At 40.2% G+C, this 20,481-nt stretch overlaps 1 protein-coding gene across 21 annotated transcripts in view; it reads right to left on the reverse strand.

Moving 5' to 3' along the window:
• Window positions 1-294: 294 nt before the first annotated feature.
• Window positions 295-20,481, reverse strand: part of LOC129234238 (fibroin heavy chain-like) — a 119,384-nt gene continuing 99,197 nt past the window's right edge. Inside the window, exons 2-4 of one of the 21 annotated variants that reach the window (XM_054868180.1) lie at window positions 2,579-4,966; window positions 2,075-2,500; window positions 295-1,867 (exon numbers count right to left, since the gene is read on the reverse strand). In XM_054868180.1, coding sequence (XP_054724155.1) covers window positions 369-1,867; window positions 2,075-2,500; window positions 2,579-4,966 — 4,313 coding nt within the window. In that variant the 3' untranslated portion in view covers window positions 295-368. Of the gene's footprint in view, window positions 1,868-1,936; window positions 4,967-20,481 lie in introns of all 21 variants that reach the window. The other 20 variants (XM_054868197.1, XM_054868194.1, XM_054868185.1 and 17 more) reach the window with 20 other exon arrangements.

Consider the following 20,481-nt stretch of genomic DNA (forward strand, 5'->3'; position numbering starts at 1 on the left):
AACAGGAAAGAAATAAAAATTCCTGAATAACGTTACGTTCACTAACGTTTTAATTAATATCTAAGTTAGATAAAGTCGCACAATTACAAGATTGGTCCTTTTGTTTTCTTTGGGAAATTTCGAATTGATTGGTATCTCGTTTGACTCTCGATTCGCAGCGGTTCTCGAGAAGATCGATCTTCAGACAGACAGACAGACGGACGCAAACAGATTTAAATATTATAGTGGATGCTAGATAAAACATTAGTTCCTCTCTCCAGTGTTAAGAACACAGAAATTAAGACAAGCTCAAAATTTCACAAAAAAGCATTCTGTCCTTTTATTTCTCAGAATAATTACATAAAAATAATTAAACATTGAAGAAGTGCTTAACCGGCATAGGCCATTGATTGAGAGACAGCAGATGCGGAATCTCCAACACGACTGAAATCGACGTATCCAATGTTTGCCGAACTGAGCATGTGTGTAAGAACCGAAATTACTTCAAGAAGAGCTTGCACAGTTGCTTCTGCACTGGAAAGTCCTTGTGAACCAGCTTGGATCTGTGCAGCCATATCTGAAATCGTTGAACCAAGAGCACCGACGTTAAAAGCGCCGTTAGAAACAAGAGTTGAAGATGCTGCGCTCATTCGGTTGACAGCTGGAGCAGATACAATTCGGTTGCTAGCAGCTGATGCGGCTGCTGCTAATGAGGCTCCTGCACCTTGTCCGTATCCAGCTTGACCTCCATATCCAGCTCCTGTGCCGGAAGCTGCAGCTCCTGCTGCTGCACCTGCTCCGGTTCCGTATCCTCTTTGTCCTCCATATCCAGCACCTGAAGTAGCAGCTGCCGCTCCAGACCCAACCCCTGTACTATATCCAGAAGCAGCTCCTCCTGCTGCGGATTGTGACGTGGTTGTCGTTGTTCTGGATACAACTTGTGAACTAGCGGCTCCTGCACTAGAAGCTGCAGCGCTTGCAGCAGCGCCAGTTCCTTGTCCGTAACCTGCTTGACCTCCGTATCCAGCGCCTGCACCAGCTGCTGCTCCTGCTGATGCACCGGCTCCTTGTCCATAACCTGCTTGTCCTAAATATCCAGCGCCTGCACCAGCTGCCGCTGCTCCTGCTGATGCTCCGGCTCCTTGTCCATAACCTGCTTGACCTCCGTATCCAGCGCCTGCACCAGATGCCGCTGCTCCTGCTGATGCTCCGGCTCCTTGTCCATAACCTGCTTGACCTCCGTATCCAGCGCCTGCACCAGCTGCTGCTGCTCCTGCTGATGCACCGGCTCCTTGTCCATAACCTGCTTGTCTTCCAGCACCTGCACCAGCAGCTGCTGCTCCTGCTGAAGCACGGGCTCCTTGTCCATAACCTGCTTGTCCTCCATATCCAGCGCCTGCACCAGATGCTGCTGCTGCTCCTGCTGATGCACCGGCACCTTGTCCGTAACCTGCTTGCCTTCCAGCACCTGCACCAGCAGCTGCTGCTGCTCCTGCTGAAGCGCCGGCTCCTTGTCCATAACCTGCTTGTCCTCCATATCCAGCGCCTGCACCAGCTGCTGCTGCTCCAGATGATGCACCGGATCCTTGTCCATAACCTACCTGTCTTCCAGCTGCTGCTGCTCCTGCTGATGCACCGGCTCCTTGAATATAACCTGCTTGTCCTCTATATCCAGCGCCTGCACCAGCTGCTGCTGCTCCTGCTGAAGCGCCGGCTCCTTGTCCATAACCTGCTTGTCCTCCATATCCAGCGCCTGCCGATGATGCTGTTGCTTCTGCTCCTGCTGATGCACCGGCTCCTTGTTCGTAACCTGCTTGTCCTCCATATCCAGCGCCTGCACCAGCTGCTGCTGCAGCTCCTGATGATGCACCGCCTCCTTGTCCATAACCTACTTGGCTTCCAGCACCTGCACCAGCTGCTGCTGCCCTTGCTGATGCACCGGCTCCTTGTCCGTAACCTGCTTGTCTTCCAGCACCTGCACCAGCAGCTGCTGCTCTTGCTGAAGCGCCGGCTCCTTGTCCATAACCTGCTTGTCCTCCATATCCAGCACCTGCACCAGCTGCTCCTGCTGATGCACCGGCTCCTTGTCCATAACCTACTTGTCCTCCATATCCAGCGCCTGCACCAGCTGCTGCTGCAGCTCCTGATGATCCACTGGCTCCTTGTCCGTAAGCAGCTTGACTACCAGCTCCTGCCCCATATGCAGCTGCACCACCTCCTTGTCCGTAACCTGCTTGACCTCCGTATCCAGCGCCTGCTCCAGATGCTGCTGCTCCTGCTGAAGCACCAGATCCAGTACTAGCCCGTGTACCATAAGCTGCTCCAGTTGCAGCTGCAGCTGATTGTGATGAAGTTGTGGCACTACTTGACACAGTTTGTGTACTTACTGCGGATCCTGCACTTGCAGATGACCCAGCGCCGTAACCAGAACCTGCTCCAGCTCCTGCACCAGCACTATAACTGGATCCTGCTCCAGCTCCTGCACCAGCACCATAACCAGATCCTGCTCCAGCACCAGCTCCTGCACCAGCACCATAACCAGATCCTGCTCCAGCTCCTGCACCAGCACCGTAACCAGATCCTGCTCCAGCTCCAGCACCGTAACCAGAGCCTGCTCCAGCTCCTGCACCAGCACCGTAACCAGATCCTGCTGCAGCTCCAGCACCGTAACCAGATCCTGCTCCAGCTCCTGCACCAGCACCGTAACTAGATCCTGCTCCAGCTCCTGCACCAGCACCGTAACCAGATCCTGCTCCTGCTCCAGCACCGTAACCAGAGCCTGCTCCAGCTCCTGCACCAGTACCGTAACCGGATCCTGCTGCTGCCGCAGCTCCAGCACCATAACCAGATCCTGCTGCTCTTGCTGAAGCACCAGCTCCTTGTCCGTAACCTGCTTGACCTCCGTATCCAGCACCTGCACCCGATGCTGCTGCTCCTGCAGAAGCACCAGTTCCAGCCCCTGTACCATAACCTGCTCCAGTCGCAGCTGCAGATGATTGTGATGAAGTTGTTGTGCTACTTGTTACAGTTTGTGTATTTATAGCAGAGCCAGCACTTGCAGATGACCCAGCACCGTAACCAGATCCTGCTCCAGCACCAGCACCGTAACCTGATCCTGCTCCTGCTCCTGATCCGGTACCATATCCAGATCCTGCTCCAGCGGCAGCTCCAGCTCCTGCACCAGCACCGTAACCAGATCCTGCACCAGCGCCGTAACCAGATCCTGCTCCAGCTCCTGCACCAGCGCCGTAACCAGATCCTGCTCCAGCACCAGCTCCTACTCCTGCACCAGCACCGTAACCCGATCCTGCTCCAGCTCCTGAACCAGCGCCGTAACCGGATCCTGCTCCAGATTCTGCTCCAGCTCCTGCGCCAGCGCCATATCCAGATCCTGCTCCAGCGGCAGCTCCAGCTCCTGCACCAGCACCGTAACCAGATCCTGCACCAGCGCCGTAACCAGATCCTGCTCCAGCTCCTGCACCAGCGCCGTAACCAGATACTGATCCAGCTGCTGCACCAGTGCCGTAACCAGATCCTGCTCCAGCACCTGCACCAGCCCCGTAGCCAGATCCGGCTCCTGCACCAGAACCGTAACCAGATCCTGCTCCAGCTCCCGCACCAGTTCCTGCTCCTGCTCTTGACCCACCACCGTATCCAGATCCTGCTCCAGCTCCTCTACCAGCACCGTAGCCAGATCCTGCTCCAGCTCCTCTACCAGCACCATAGCCAGATCCTGCTCCAGCTCCTGCACCAGCACCGTAGCCAGATCCTGCTCCAGCTCCTGCACCAGCACCGTAGCCAGATCCTGCTCCAGCTCCTGCACCGTATCCAGCACCTGCTCCAGCTCCTGCACCGTATCCAGCACCTGCGCCAGCTCCAGCTCCGGCCCCAGCTCCATAACCAGCACCTAAAGCAGCTCCTGCTCCTGCACCGGCACCATAACCAGCTCCTGCTCCTGCACCGGCACCATAACCAGCACCTGAACCAGCACCAGCACTTGCACCTGCTCCTGCACCAGCTCCGTAACCAGCACCTGAAGCAGCTCCTGCTCCTGAACCAGCACCATAACCAGCTCCGGCACCTTCACCGTAGCCAGCTCCTGCTCCAGCTCCTGCTGCAGAAGCCTGTGATGTAACAGTTTGTTGAGTTGTTACTTGAGTGCTCGAACTGCTGCCAGCTGAGGCAGCACCTGTAGAGTATCCCGCTCCAGTACTGTAGCCAGATCCTGCTCCAGCTCCTGCACCAGCGCCGTAACCAGATACTGCACCTGCTCCTGCACCAGCGCCGTATCCAGATCCTGCTCCAGCTCCTGCTCCTGCTCCTGCACCAGTGCCGTAACCAGATCCTGCTCCGGCTCCTGCACCAGCACCGTAGCCAGATCCTGATCCAGCTCCTGCACCTGCACCGTATCCAGCACCTGCGCCAGCTCCAGCTCCTGCCCCAGCTCCATAACCAGCTCCTGCTCCTGCACCGGTACCATAACCAGCACCAGCACCTGCACCTGCTCCGGCACCAGCTGCGTAACCAGCACCTGAAGCAGCTCCTGCACCTGAACCAGCACCATAACCAGCTCCGGCACCTGCACCGTAGCCTGCTCCTGCTCCAGCTCCAGCTCCTGCTGCAGAAGCCTGTGATGTAACAGTTTGTTGAGTTGTTACTTGTGTGCTTGAACTGCTGCCAGCTGACGCAGCACCTGTAGAATATGCTGCTCCAGTACTGTAGCCAGATCCTGCTCCAGCTCCTGCGCCAGCGCCGTAACCAGCTCCTGCACCTGCTGCTGCACCAGCCCCGTATCCAGATCCTGCTCCAGCTCCTGCCCCTGCTCCAGCGCCGTAACCAGATCTTGCTCCAGCGCCTGCACCAGCACCGTATCCAGAACCTGCTCCTGCACCAGCTCCATAACCAGCACCTGAAGCAGCTCCTGCTCCTGCACCAGCACCGTATCCAGCACCTGCACCTGCTCCTGCACCAGCTCCATAACCAGCACCTGAAGCAGCCCCTGCTCCTGCACCAACACCGTATCCAGCTCCTGCACCGGCACCATAACCAGCGCCTGAAACAGCTCCCGCTCCTGCACCAGCACCATAACCAGCGCCTGAACCAGCACCAGCACCTGCTCCAGCTCCGGTTCCATAGCTTGTTCCATATCCTGAGCTTGCGCCAGCTGCTGCCCCTGCTGCTGCACCGGTTTCATATCCGGTGTTGTATCCTGTTGCAGTTGAACCTGCAACATTTGTTGCTGTTGTGACAGTGGAAGTTGCGACATTTTGTGTACTTCCGGTAGACACGCCTTGTGCATAACTTGCTGTTCCGGCAGCAGCACTTGATGCAACTCCTTGTGCTCCTCCTCCGTATCCTACAGCCTGAGCTGTTCCCTGTCCAACTGCTGCTCCTGCTCCGGATGAGTATCCACCTACTGGACCTGAACTTCCGGACGCATCTGCCCCCGCAGATGCTGATAACTCGTTTGCTTCTACACTGCTAAATATCGTGATGAGTCGACTGATTTCATTGAGAAAACCGTTATCAACATTTCCGGTCAGCTGTAGAAGAGTATTACTAACTGCATCTAGAACTGCGCCTATTTGGTATTCTTTTCCGCCGTTAGCAGCAACGATTTCTGCAATAGCTGAGCCGAACGCTGCGTTCATGGCCCTCATCGCGCCACGGCCACTTTTCCCGGACCTTATCATCTTGTCCATTGCAGAGTTCATGACATCTCTGACATCATTGAAGTCTTTCATCTCCTCCCCACTGAATGCTCCAGCTTGCGAAAGAGCCATGGAGAAGCCGTTCATGAAGTTCTCGGCCATTTGGGGGCTTGACCATACTGAGGCTCCTTGCCCCAGAGCTGAGTAGCTCTGGGCGCAGAAAACAGCGAAGAATAAGGCAAGGTAAGTTGACCACTGCATGGTGCTTGGTTAAACCAACCTAGGATGATCTGTCTGCTCCTGCCCTCAGGCTTTTATACAAAGATTTTGCGTGCAATTCAAAAAATCAGCAATTCAAATTGTCCCTGCTACGTTTTCACACCTGTCGAATACCCGTAAGATCCCCTTTTTACGACCGCACTGGATGTGCATCTGAAATGCTGTTTTCAAAGCTGGAATTTTATGTCTATGTTTTCCCCAGGAGTATCATAAAATTCATTGCTGAACCGAAATGTCTTGTTGCAATTTCAAAAATTACGTAACGTTATGCTGAACGTTACTGTTTCCTAAATAAAAAATAAAAGACGAACAAATGCTTTGTTTTAGTTTTCCCAAAATACTTCCGTCTATTAGTACAAAAATAATAACAAGTAGCTGACACAGATAGTACAAGCACAAAATAAAAAAAAAGGTTTTAATGTTGTATGAAATAATGAGATTCATGCAATTTTTGGAAACAGCCACGTTTATGCTATTGTGAAATTTTAAGTAGGTCGATGTACAAAAGTCGAACAAAAACTAAGAAAGCTTTTTATATAACTTGCTCTAGACGCGTATGTGCAGAGCCATTGCGAGATTTTAAAAAAATAAGAGGATGGTTGAAATTGATGGCTCATTAATTATTTCAAAACAAACTGAAACACAGAGGAAAAAAATGGATTTCAGGTTTTTGGTTAAAGAGGAAGTCACTACTAGGTCTAAATTCTGACAATAATCCTGAGCATAATATTTTTTATTTGATGTGGGGTGGGGGTGATGGGGAGAATGTAGGAGAACCTGAAAATTTTCAAATTTGTTGTCTCAAAATTGCATTTTAGATTTTTTTTCAAAGACTTGCAATTTTACTTTCGATACCCCCCACCCTCATAAGGTGACACCCAGGGCGGAAGGCCCCCCTACCGCGCCCCCCGGTAGGGAGTTTACTGAAATGATAGATAAAATTTATATCTGACTAGCAGTTCCCGCACAGCGATGCCCGTGCTAAGAATTCAAAGCAGTGGCAGGTAACCCGTTGATCGTGATGGACCGGTCGCCTGTTTGCAGTCGATCCCGGCGACATTCTGGATCTTGTTAACTTTCTTGTTTAAGTACAATTAATAAAAATTATTTTCTGGGGATAAACAGTCTTAACTTTCGAATCAAAAAGGGTTTGAAGATTTTTTAGAACTTTTTAAAATCGCTGAAAGGGGCACCGTTTTCAATATTTAGATTTTTTTTTTTACCTTTTGTTCTTGAAAAATAATATCCGCAAAAGCTCGTATGGATTGACAGATAGCACTTGGTATGAAGGTTTTATAATTTTTTCAGCAAGAAAAACATTGTTTTGAGCAAAATCTTTTAAGTGGCGCAGCGAGGAGACATCAGCCCCTCCATCCTCCCCCGCCATTACTACCCAGTGAAGCCGATCCTAGCGTTTGCCAAACTTGGAAAATAGATAGGCAGTTAATTTAGGTTGCTGATCGCTGCTTTAAAGGAAGTCCGTTGAATAAAATAAATCCATGCCCCCCGACATGTGAAATGATCATTTTTTTTTAATCCTTTCAAAATCTCTTTGGAATTTAAATCTATTCGTTAAAACATTTAAAAAGATTTACGGTAGCTTCAAAGCTCAAAATAATCGTTCAACTGTATAGTTCATCGCTCAACGCGCCAAACAACCACGCTACCGTAACCCTGCCCTTTTGCGAATGAAGCAGTTTTTTTTATCTGCAGTTCGAAATGCTTCAACAAATAACTAAAAAAGACATCAAATGTAAAATAATCCCGCAACTCTATTGTTTGTAGCCAAACATGCTAAGCGACCACGCTACCGTAACCCAGCTCTTAGCAAGCGATGCAAACTCCGATTGATTAGCTATCCCATCTGTCTAACGAAAAAAGAAAAAGAAAACTCGTGGGACATTCAAAAATCGTCATTAGAAAAAAAAAGGAAAAAGTCGTATATTTCTGTCGGTTAAAAACAAATCAAAAGTCCTTTTTGAATTCAAAGCAATTCGCCAAAACATTGAATTACACATCTTCAGTTGCTTTAAAACTTAAAACAATCCTCCAACTATTGTTTTTTGTTCAAACAAAAGAAGTACAGTGACAAAATAATGCATGGCTCCGCCGAATAATGTTTCTACGTAGGTTTAATTAGAGTCGATATATATATATACGGCCCCGTATATGTAGTTGCCTTCAGTTTAATCAAACATGCTAACAATAAGCTAAACAAAAACATACTCCAAGATTAATAATGTGCCGTAAAGTACCTGTAACGATAAAAAGTGTATTCGATATAATAAAGGTAACAGTTTTTAAAGAGAGTCGAAGGCTGCTTAAAATCCTCGTCTCGAATAGTTTCAAAATATTCATCAGAATGGGTCTAAGAGCATAAAAAAAAAATCTTTTGAATTAAGAGAAATATTCCTCAACATTGCCATTAAAACAAAACATATCATTCACCTTCAAAAATAACGTTAACAAAACCAGTTAGAGTCAGATTTTTTTTAAAGACTACGCAGTCATTAAAATCGTACATGAAAACATCGGCTTGCGAAAACCTAATCAAAAGGGAATATAGGTATTTTAAATGACCTGTTACAGATAAAGCCCCAATGCCAATTGCCAGAAATTAATTTTACTTCTTGATACTCAAGCAAGAAATGGCAACAAATAATATTGTTCAGCTTTTCTTCAAACTAAAATTAATCTCGCGCAAAAAATGGAGAAAGAAATTTCTTTTCGAAATAAATTAATTTTTACTTCAAACTCTTATAACTTTTTTGTAGTCATTTTTCGATGTCCGCAGCTCCAGTCATCGCGGATATTTTTGAAATGATTATTTTTTATGGGCTTCCCAACGGTACAAAAACCGAAAATATCGGACCATTTCTTGGCAAAGTTCAAGTGGACGTAAAATTGAGTTTTTAATTAACATCTCAGTTAATTAGCATCTTACGAGGAGGAGGCTAAAATATTCGTAACCCTCGTAAAATTTCGAATTTTTTAATACCTCGTTCGACTTTGAACTCGAGTCCGTTCTTTAAAATTTCGCATATGAGGGCGGAACGTTCCCCAACCCGTTTCACCCCCTTAAAATTGAAGTTTCAGAAAATCCTTTCTTAGCACGCGCTTACGTTATAAAATAAACCTATGTTCCAAATTTCAGTTTTCTAGCCTCAGCAGTTTTGGATGCGCGTTGATTGTTAGTCAGGACAAGCTATTTTATATATACAGAAGAAAAAGGTCAAATTCAAATATTTCAATATCTCGGTATCAGAGTTTAATGAAACCGGTATATTAGAGAGACACTTTGGGGTAAAAATGTCGCAGTTCCAAAATGTCGCCGGTCTAAAATGTCACCGCTCCAAAATGTCATCGTGCGAAAATATAGCCGTCCGTAAGGCTACCAGTGCAAAATGTCTCCGGTCCAAAATGTCACCGGTCCAAAATGTCATCGGGCGAAAATATCGCCGTCCGTAATGTTACCAGTGCAAAACGTCTCCGGTCCAAAATGTCATCGGGCGAAAATATCGCCGTCCGTAATGTTACCAGTGCAAAAATGTCACCAGTCCAAAATGTCATCGGGCGAAAATATTGCCGTCCGTAATGTTACCAGTGCAAAATGTCTCCGGTCCAAAATGTCAGCGTGCCAAATTTTCACCGGCCAAAAATGACGCCGTCCAAAATTCGCTCCGTCAACTGGTACGACTGATTCAACTGTACGTCGATTCTTTTCAGCATAAAAATTGCGACGGGACTAAATGAGTTTCTTGATAAATTCTGGAAAATTTATCCCGTTTTGATTCGTAACTCTTGGCTTTTTCAGCAAATAAATAGAATACAAACAAAAGCACTTTTCCTTATTTACGTTACCTTACTCCTTGTGACTCGCTATCTACCAGCTGTAAAACGTTCTGACGATGCTCAGTTCTGACGTGTGCCGAATTCTTTTGAATCTTTCTCCAAGGTGTGCGCGTGTGACCGATTTTTTTGCTTCCATTCTATCTCAAAACCTGCTGTAGGTTTTCGAACGAAATTTTGTAGCCGCAAGTACCCACATACGATTGAGGTCTAAGTGGTTTTTGCGTCAACTCGTTCAAGATAGAGGAGCAACTGAACGTTTTCATCGATATGCGTGACTGACATTTCTCAAGAAATGATGAACGAATCAATTAAAATGTTAGGAAGCAGCAGGGGCAGAGTTCGGGGCCAATAACACCAGGGAGAGGAGCAATTGAATGTTTTTTTTTTCCATCTTTTTCATTAGTTATGACTAATATATCTCAGGAAGTAATATAAGGATTGGGACAAAATTTGGTCTACACGTATATCTTAAAGGGCAGGTTGCTTATTTATTTTTGACTTTAATTACTTCAAAAGGATGTCGCACCGAATACTTTTCCTCGTTTTATATGACTGCTATATCTCAAGAAGTAATGCAAGGATTCATACAAAATTTGGTATACAAGTGAAACTAAACGAAAACAGGCATTATTTCCGTCTCTAGGTTGATTTTCGTCATAGTTTGCGTGAGATAGTGTAATTAAATAAACAATGAAACCACTCAAAAGAAAGAGAGTGACTCAACCGAGATCATCATGAAATTTTGTATACACATTGTCAGGGGTACAGAATAGAACATCCAAAAAAATAAATATTACAAGATTTTTATTCCAATTCTATAGAAAATCAAAATAATTTGCAAGTATCTCATCGAAAAAAGTCATACTCTTTTGATTTTTGCAGCATTTTAAAGCATTTAAAAAGCTGCACGATATGAATTTTACCCTAAATTTGACGCATAACAAGAACACCCACTAATTCAAAATTTTAATGGAATCTGGGACACAAAAATCGGCAAATTTTGCAATTTTTTTTATCATTTCAAAAACTTCGTGTTTTTTTCTGCTGAAAAGTACTTTTGAATCTTGTTCCTATCTTAATTAGAATGAAAGATAAAATTATTTTTGTTGCACGCATTATTTAACTTATGTTATATTAAACTTAAAAACTTTAAACGCGTTTTTCTCCATGATGCAGTTTTTCCGATTTTTTTGCTTTCAAACTCTTATAAGTCAGAAATTGATAAAGATAAATTAATGAAATTTGAAGCATATCTTTTTCAAACAGTTTACTTTAGTTGTTGTTCGGCAAATTTAAAAAAAAAAATCGTTTACTGCAAAAAATATGATTAAAAAAAAGAATCTTTGATTTTTTCAAAAATTTTCTTCAATTTTTTTTTTTTTTTTTTTTTTTTTTTTTTTTTTTTTTGAATTAATATTTTCGAAACCGCGGAATAAAAATTAAATCTTATATATTTGTGAATAACTTTTTGAAAAACAAAATTGAAAATTGACCAAGAATATTTTGAGTTTAAAGAAACTCCATTAAAACTTAAATTTCAATTAATTTTCTTTTAATTTGTTTTTAATATTTATGTTATGATTTTGTTTATTAAATAGATGGTGAATCAGTGCAAATAATTTCAAAAATCTAAACTGTTTAATAAAATGTTTTTCAAAACATGTCCCGGACTCTCTTCAGTTGATTTCATAATATAAAACGAGGTTTATTTTCATTTTTAAAGTATCGTCAGCAGTTTCTGGTCACGGAATTAAAATTAAATGAAGCTGAAATTCTTATTCGTGGCGGAAGATAATTTCGTGAATGAAAGTAATTAAAAAACAAGCTTGAAGATTTTTTTAAGGTTTTTTTCATAGACTAATAATAAGAGTAGACCGAGCTTTCTCATTCTTGCTGATGAAGAAAATTGGTTCATAGATGTATCATGTGACTAGTGGAAGGGCTTGGCGAAGACTTTGGCAGCATGGTTGCTAGATGGCAGCATTATCTATAGTTTGGCACTCGACATGTATTTTAAGAAAATGTGTTTTCATTAAAAAAAACTTCCACGTGCAGAGATTGAACTGTTTTTCTTTTAGTTATGCATTATTTTGACATTAGTAATAGTTTTTGATCAGTTTTCGGTAACTTTTATTTCATTTGGAGCTGTCAGCGTTGGCGTGAACGAAATGGCGTAAACGTTTAGCGTTAACGCAAAAATGTACTAATCGGTATCTTAAATTGAAACTGTAGGTAAAAATCTTACCGTTTGCTGATTCTTCTTGGTCGCTTGCATCTTTTATTGCTTAGAGAGTTATTGAAATTGACTAAAGAAAATGCACAATACTATCTAAACGAAAAACTCACTACATTAACAAAATATTTACAACTTAGAATAACAAATTTACAAATCGGACTCCATAAAAGATCATTCTTCCGTGTTCCATCAATTCTATTTATTTTATTTCGCGCTGGCGTTGATCGTCTGCTACGATTAACGCCCGCTGTTGCTAGGATATCCACCAGTCACATGGTTTGGTTTATGAGCAGCAAAAGGGTTGCCATAGCTCGGTCTACTCTTATTATTAGTCTATGGTTTTTTTTTAATAATAAAATATCGTCTGTTCCGTATTCAATTATTTGTTTGAAAATATTCGCAAATCTAGCGCTCGAATACGCTACCTTGCGGTGAGTTACAAAACTGCCGAAAAGTCTAAAACATTGCCACATTGCGTTCCATGTGTATCTGTTGACGTAAACACAGGCATTTTGTTAGGAGTAATTATTAACGCATTCGATGTGTCTTAGATTGCTTTCAGCAACAGAAATTGTTTATTCCCTTAATGGTATTCTCGATCTTCTCAAAATAATGTTTGTTTTCATTATTTCCTTCTGAAAAGCGAGTTGATTGTTAAATGGTGCGTAAACACAAGAAAACTCTGGATTAACAAACTTGGATAACGTTATGCCAGGTAAATTTTTTTTATTGTTTTCTGTGAATTTAAAATGTGAGAATATGTTTTTTTTTATCTTAATATAATTTAACTAACCATATTTTACAGCAGCATTTAGTTGGAATGGACAATATGCAAAATATTTTCTTGAATATATTATCGTAGAACAAAATGAAAAATGTTTAACGCTGAGAATTTTCCTCGCCGAAATAGTGGGATTATAGTTTAGGGTTACAGTTTTAGTATTGTGCGAGCAAAGAACATTTGGCGAGCGATTTCGCATGTCAGTTAAACCATATTTATATTTTTATCATGAGTGGAATAAAATGGTAGAAAGATTACAGAATTCGATAAGTTTAAAGAAATAATGTTAGACCAATAGAAAAGAAAACTAACACCATATATCCGTGAGAATTTTGTTGATGATTTGCATGGCATGACATAATTAAATCATAACGCATAAATTAGAAAAATACGAAACAGAAAAGTTTAAAATTAACCGATTCGGCAATTTGAGAAAAATAACTCAGCTACAAATGCAAAACAATTAGCGCTAGCCAAGCAAGGCAAAGAAGTATCATCTTCTTTTAATAATAATTCGTCATGTCATTTAATTAAATTATCCAGCATTAATTATTATTCTTGTCAGGCCACAATTATTATTTAGTTGTATCAAGAATTTTTAAACATCGAATTCAACATCGTGGGAAAGGCTGCTTAGAACTACGAACTACGTAATTTGCATTATTTTTTGACGTTTGTAATGCTTCTTGAATTCTCATTTCTTTCTACGTGGGACAGAATATCAATAAGAATTTGAAAATCAATTTAAAAAGAATAAAGCGCAAAAAATCATGCTTACGTACAAAATTTACTTGGCTTATTAGCATTTTCTTCGTTATCACGTGCGTTTGTTTTACCTTTTTCGTCCGCCATTAGGAAGTGGCTACAGTGCCCCCTATAGTTCGTTGGAGTAGCGAATAAGGAAATATTTTCAAACTTAATGAAACTAAAAGTAAATTTACATCAAAAAAGGATCTAAGAAAAAATGTATCATAACACTTACCGTCAGTTGAATGATGAGAAAAAATTGTGCTAATTACTTTAAAAATACAAAATTAGTTCTAGCAATTATTTTTAAGAGCAAGAAATATGTGTTGTACTGCTAGTTAATAATCAAACACAAATTGTAAGTAATAGAGGGACAACTTGTTGGGGGAAGTCGATTAGTTACCCCGACTATTGGTGTTGACAGTTTGGGGAAAAAGAAGTTTGTTTACTTTGTCCCCCCACAATTCTCTTTTCGCAGACTATCCCACCAGTCAGGGAAACATCACTTTCCGATGGAACAGAATATGACATCACTATCAAATACTTTAAAGCAACTTTTACCAGCTCTAAATTTTTAAAGTTATAATTTTCACCGTAGTAACGTATAGGATTTTCCTTTAGTTTAAGAAATGAATTCCTTGAAATAGACTGCACGTTCTGGTACTAGACTACTAGTGTCAGGTTCTTCCAATAGCTTTGACCTCTTCCTCACTCTCTAGTTAATCTACTCTCTTGTATTGATCTTTCCAAAAATCATCCTCTACACAGAAAAATTGATCTTGTAAAATGGGAGCAAAAAATGATTTTTATTTTGGCAACTCCATAAGTAAGCTTAATTACCTAGCAAGAAATTTGGAGCAAATTTTGTGATAATTTTCAATAAAAATGCAAAAACATCAACATCGAAAAAACATCGAAAGGAAAACATCGAAAGTAAAACATCGATGTTTTAAGAAAAACATCGAAAGTAAAACATTGATGTTTTAAGAAAAACATCGAAAGTAAAACATCGATGTTTTAAGAAAAACATCGATGTTTCCAAAACATCGACATCGATGTCGCACCCCTAGTAGGTATATACAAACTAAATACTTGTAGGTAACCAGGAGCATGAAGATACATTTCTAATTTGCACCAGCAAAAGACACTATCTTTTCGCGTTGACAGCAGAGCGTATCAATGAATTTAAATTCTTAAAATGTGAGGAAAATGCTAATAAGCCAAGTAAATTTTGTTCGTATGCATGATTTTTTCGCTTTATTCTTTTTAAATTAATTTTCAAAGTCTTATTGATATTCTGGCCCACGTAGAAAGAAATGAGAATTCAAGAAGCATTACTAAACGTCAAAAAATAATGCAAATTACACGTAGTTCGTAGTTCTAAGCAGCCATTTCCACGATGTTGAATTCGATATTTATCAATTCTTGATAAAACTAAATAATAATTGTGGCCTGACAAGAATAATAATTAATGCTGGATAATTTAATTAAATGACATCACGAATTATTATCAAACGAAGATGATACTTCTTTGCCTTGCTTGGCTAGCGCTAATTATTTTGCATTTGTAGCTGAGTTATTTTTCTCAAATTGCCGAATCGGTTAATTTTAAACTTTTCTGTTTTGTATTTTTCTAATTTATGCGTTATGGTTTAATTATGTCATGCCATGAAAATCATCAACAAAATTCTCACGGATAAATGATGGTAGTTTTCTTTTCAATTGATCTAACTTTACTTCTTTAAACTTATCGAATTCTGTAATCTTTCTAACATTTTATTCCACTCATGATAAAAAATAAATATGGTTTAACTGACATGCGAAATTTCTCGCCAAATGTTTTTTGTTCGCACAATACTAAAACTATAACCTTAAACTATAATCCCACTATTTTAGCGAGGAAAACTCTCAGCGATAAACATTTTTCATTTCGTTCTACGATAATATATTCAAGAAAATATTTTGCATACTGCCCATTCCAACTAAATGCTGCAGTAAATTAGGTTTTTTTAATTAATTATTTTTAATCTAGGCGGAGATGAAAACCCTAATTCTTCCGCTAATGTTATCAAATCCTTCTTTCGAACTTAAGATTAAAAAAAACCCATATTCTTACAAATTCACACAAAACAATTTAAAAAAAAAAAACTTACCTTGTATACCGTTATCCTCTTTCAAAAAAAAAGGGAAAAATGCATCGAACAGAGCAAATGCGAAGTTTGTTAACCCAGAGTTTTCTTGTGTTTCGCTTTCACCATTTACGACAATCATCACACTTTTTAGAGGAAAATAATGAAAACTAACATTATTTTGAGAAGATCGAGAATACAATTAAGGGACGAAAAATTTTTGTTGCTGAAAGCAATCTAAGACACATCGAATGCGTTAATAAATACTTCTAACAAACTGCCTGTGTTTACGTCAACAGACACACATGGAACTCAATGTGGCAATGTTTTAGTTTTTTCGGCAGTTTTGTAAATCACCGCAAGGTAGCGTATTCGAGCGCTGGAGTCGCGAAATGGACTTTACACTATTTGTATCCAAAATGGCAAAAACAGATGATAATTTGAAATCTTCACGCTTTTCGTTAATTTTTTTTTTCCTTCATGAAAATATCGTCTGCTACGAATTAGGAATTCAGTTTTACATTTAGTTTCATTTCTGTGATCAGAAACCGCAGACGATAATTTAATTTTATGCATATTTCTTACAGAATCGATTCTGTAACCGATAAACGTCTGTAGCAAATTCCAAATATTAAAAAATGTACGTTTATAATTTATTTTTTCAATTATTTTTCTCTGCTACACATTAGTGTTTTATGTAATAGAGAATTTGGAGTGTATTTAATTGCTATGACCAAATGGAAATACAGAATTAGCATAAAAGAATATCCCGGTTTTAAAAATTTGTATTTCATAAACTATTACACATCACTATGAAGCTTTATCTTCTTTATTTATTAATAATAAAGTTGAAAGTCCTTCTGTCGGTCAGGATTTCTGTCAGGATCCTCTCTGTCCGGATTTCTGTCAGGATCTCTCTCTGACCGGATTTCTGTCTGTCAGGGTCTCTCTGACGCGCATAGCGCCTAGATCGTTCGACTAATTTTCGTGAAATTTGGCACAGAATTAGCTTATAGCATGGGGGTGTGCACTTCGAAGCGATTTTTTGAAAATTAGATTTTGTTCTTTTTCTATTCCAATTTTCTTTGTTAATAATAAAGCTGAAAGTCTATGTCCAAGTTACTTTTTCCGAACGCCAGTAAACTGATCATCGAACCGGATATCGAGGGATAAGTAAATTTCCCATCTCTATGTTTGCTTATTAACCATAATCCTCTGATTATAATTAGTGGATATATCAATTAAAAACTATTAATTATGACACTTCTATTACGACATAAACTCCCTATTTTCCGAAGGCTTACATCCATTCAAATTATTATTCAGTGCTTCATCTCAACTTTCCACAACAATACTTTTATTAAAAGGTGTAGAGTGAGGAAAATCATTGAGAAGCAAGATGTGTTGCCATCTTGTTTCTCGAGTATGAAGAAATAAAATTGACTTTTTTTTTTGAGGCTTTTATGTAATCGGAGAATTTAAAATTCCTCCTTTTTGGTTATTTTTCCGCAATCTGCCGCCCGCAAAAAATTCACTTTTTTTTTTCCAAGCCTGATTGTTTAACACGCGTCACTTGACATACCTTTTATCTGGTTTAACTTTATTTTTTGATTTATTCTCGAGTCAAATCATTTAGAATCGTTTGGAATACTAAAGGTAAGCATTGGCTGTTGGTTTTCTCTAAACGAATTCTAAAGCTCTCCTAATGCTCGTAGAAACTTCAAAGAAACTTCATCTTAATCGGAAAATTCCTAGCTTTCAAATGATTTAAAACTAAAAAAAAAAATACGAAATAAACAAATTCTTCCCCATATCAACTTTATTATTAATAAAGAAAATTGGAATAGAAAAAGAACAAAATCGAATTTTCAAAAAATCGGTTCGTGGTGCACACCCCCATGCTACAAACTAATTTTTTGCCAAATTTCTTGAAAATCGGAGGAACGGTCTAGGCGCTATGCGCGCCACAGAGATCCTAACAGACAGACAGAGAGACTTTCAGTTTTATTATTAGTAAGGATAAAGAAGAAGAAAGATAAACAAATTCTTCCCCACATTATCAAGTTTATATAAAAAATGGGCTTAAAATGGGAATAGAAAAAGAACAAAATCGAGTTTTCGAAAAATCGCTTCGAGGTGCGCACCCCCATGCTATAAACTAATTCTGTGCCGAATTTCATGACAATCGGAGGAACGGTCTAGGCGTTATGCTCGTCAGAGAGATACTGACAGATGAAGAAGAAGAAAGATAAACAAATTCTTCCCCATGTTATCAAATTTATATGAAAAATGGGCTTAAAATTGGAATAGAAAAAGAACAAAATCGAATTTTCGAAAAATCGCTTCGAGGTACACACCCCTATGCTATAAACTAATTCTGTGCCAAATTTCATGACAATTGGCCGAACGGTCTAGGCGCTATGCGCGTCACAGTCATCCTGACAAACAGGCAAACAGAAATCCGGACAGAAAGAGATCCTGACAGACAGAGAGACTTTCAGCTTTAGTATTAGTAAAGAAAAGAAGATAAAGAAGAAGAAAGATAATCATCTTCTAAGCACAAAGTGAATAAAACTAAGGGCCGTGGAAGCCGGATCGGTAGAGTGTCGGATTCGGGGCCGGAGGGTCCTGGGTTCGAACCTCGATGGTCGAAGACCCACCGTCGTCATTAAAGGGAACTGGGCGACGTTAAAAATATGCTCGTGGTCTCAATGTCCTCCAAGTGAAACGATACCTCTGGGGTGCTAGTACTAGGCAGCTATTAGCTCCTGGACTAGTTCTAAATTCTCATTAACTGTTCGATCCGGTGATGGTGCTGCCATCTATCGGTATATAAAATAATGGAGGCAAGGCACTTAGTATGCAGTCCTCGACATAAATACAGTTGTAGTCAGTTCTGACTCTGAATAGGAATAGGAATAAAACTAATTCCATAAGAGTACCAACAAGACATTGCCTGGGTCTAAGAACACCTCGCCACGTACAGCAAGCAACGGGTTAGACAGACAGTAGAATCAGAAAGTACACGATGGCGAAATAAAATGAATTAGCATTCTTACTTGCTCAAAAAATAAAATAAATAAATAATAATAATAATGAATAAATAAATAAATAAATAAACTAGAAATAAATAAATAAAATAAAATAAATAAAAATAAATAAATAAAAATTAAAATTAAAATTAATTTAAATTCTGAAATTTTGAATTCAAACTATGTTTTTCGCCTTCACGAGCTGCGACAGGACCCTACTCATTGGAGTTATTGTTTCTAGAAACGGCTCCTGTCCCCCAAAGCCTGCCCCTCCTCTTGGACGGTTACGTGTGTATAGGTGTATACTTGTGTATGTGTAGGCTTTAGTGTGTGCGTATACCTGTGTGAATGCACGTTAGGGTGTATATGTGTAAAGGCGGATGTGCGTGTGTAAGTGTGTATGTGTATGAGCGTGTGTGTGTGTAGGACATGGACGTCACCGACCAGGAGAAGCTGATTCCGGGGGACAGTGCTCAGGACCGGAGGAGCCGCGCCTGCAGAGGACGGTGGGGTTGAAAAAGGAACCGGACATCAAGGACGGTCAAGTGAAAACAATTAGCAATCGTGACTGCTCAAAAAGAAAAGAAAAAAATTTTGAAAAAAAAATAGAACCGACTTCAAAATTGCTCTAAAAAGTGAAAAATAATTTATTCTTTAAACACCATCGATAATGCTTTGAAACATAATTTTTGAAGTTGGCGCAAAAACAAAACGTAAAATCCAGTGTAACCATGCTTCGTTCATATTTCTTTTCAGAAAAGCATCCAAAGTTACGAACGAAACATTTATATCGCTATTCAAATATGTTGTCATCAATGCATAATTTATGTGATAGTGAAGAAACTGGTCCTGGTTAAATTTATAGTTGTATTTGAGTTATCGCTGTGAATGATTTTATCTATCGTTCTTGCGCCAACTTCAAAAATTATGTTTAAAAGCATTATCGATGGTGTTTAAAGAATAAATTATTTTTCACTTTTTAGAGCAATTTTGAAGTCGGTTCTATTTTTTTTTTTTCAAAATTTTTTTATTTCATTCTTTTTAATGTAAATGTAGGTATTTCAGAAATAATAAGAAGTTACCATCACGAAACTTCACATTTTTTTCTTAAAAATGCTCCATACTAATAAAAAAAAACTATTGACACGCGTTAAACTTTAAGCGATTGTCACTAAAAACTTATCTTTGTTCCTGTCTGGAAATCATGCGTATTTAATTTAATTATAATCATTTAAGTATTACGTTTTTCCTAACTAATTTACATTCCACAGCATCTAAGTTGCTCATGATGCAATCCTGTATTTTCTTACTAGCCCCGATCATCTGTTATCGGCATAGATGATAACGATAAAAGTACTACCATTTTTATCGATCTTCCTCTGTTTATTTTTACCTTTTTGTCTTGATTGACCCCCCCCCCCCCCCCCCCAAATTTTCTTCTATTTATCTTTATTTTTCCTTTTTTCGAATATTTTTTGTTTCTGTTTATTTTATTTCATGGTTTTTCATTCAGCTTTTCCTTTCTTGCGGTTCACGGTTACTGACAATTTCTTTTCTTTTTGTTTAAGCTTCGGCTTAATCTTTGTCCAATTGACTTCTTTCTTTCTGGGTTCGTACCTAAGAGAAAGCTCTTGGATTTTGCTTGCATTCCTATTGGTTCCTGATCGGTTTATAACTTTGTCATTGGTGTTTGGCTAATCCGCTGTTTTTATCTTTTAAGCTGCATGCTTATCTGCTCTTGGCTTTTGTCGGATGTCTTTTCATCCATAAGCTCATCATTTTTTGCATTGAAAAA

The sequence above is a fragment of the Uloborus diversus genome, chromosome 1, assembly GCF_026930045.1.
Source record: "Uloborus diversus isolate 005 chromosome 1, Udiv.v.3.1, whole genome shotgun sequence".
NCBI classification, from domain to species: domain Eukaryota; kingdom Metazoa; phylum Arthropoda; class Arachnida; order Araneae; family Uloboridae; genus Uloborus; species Uloborus diversus.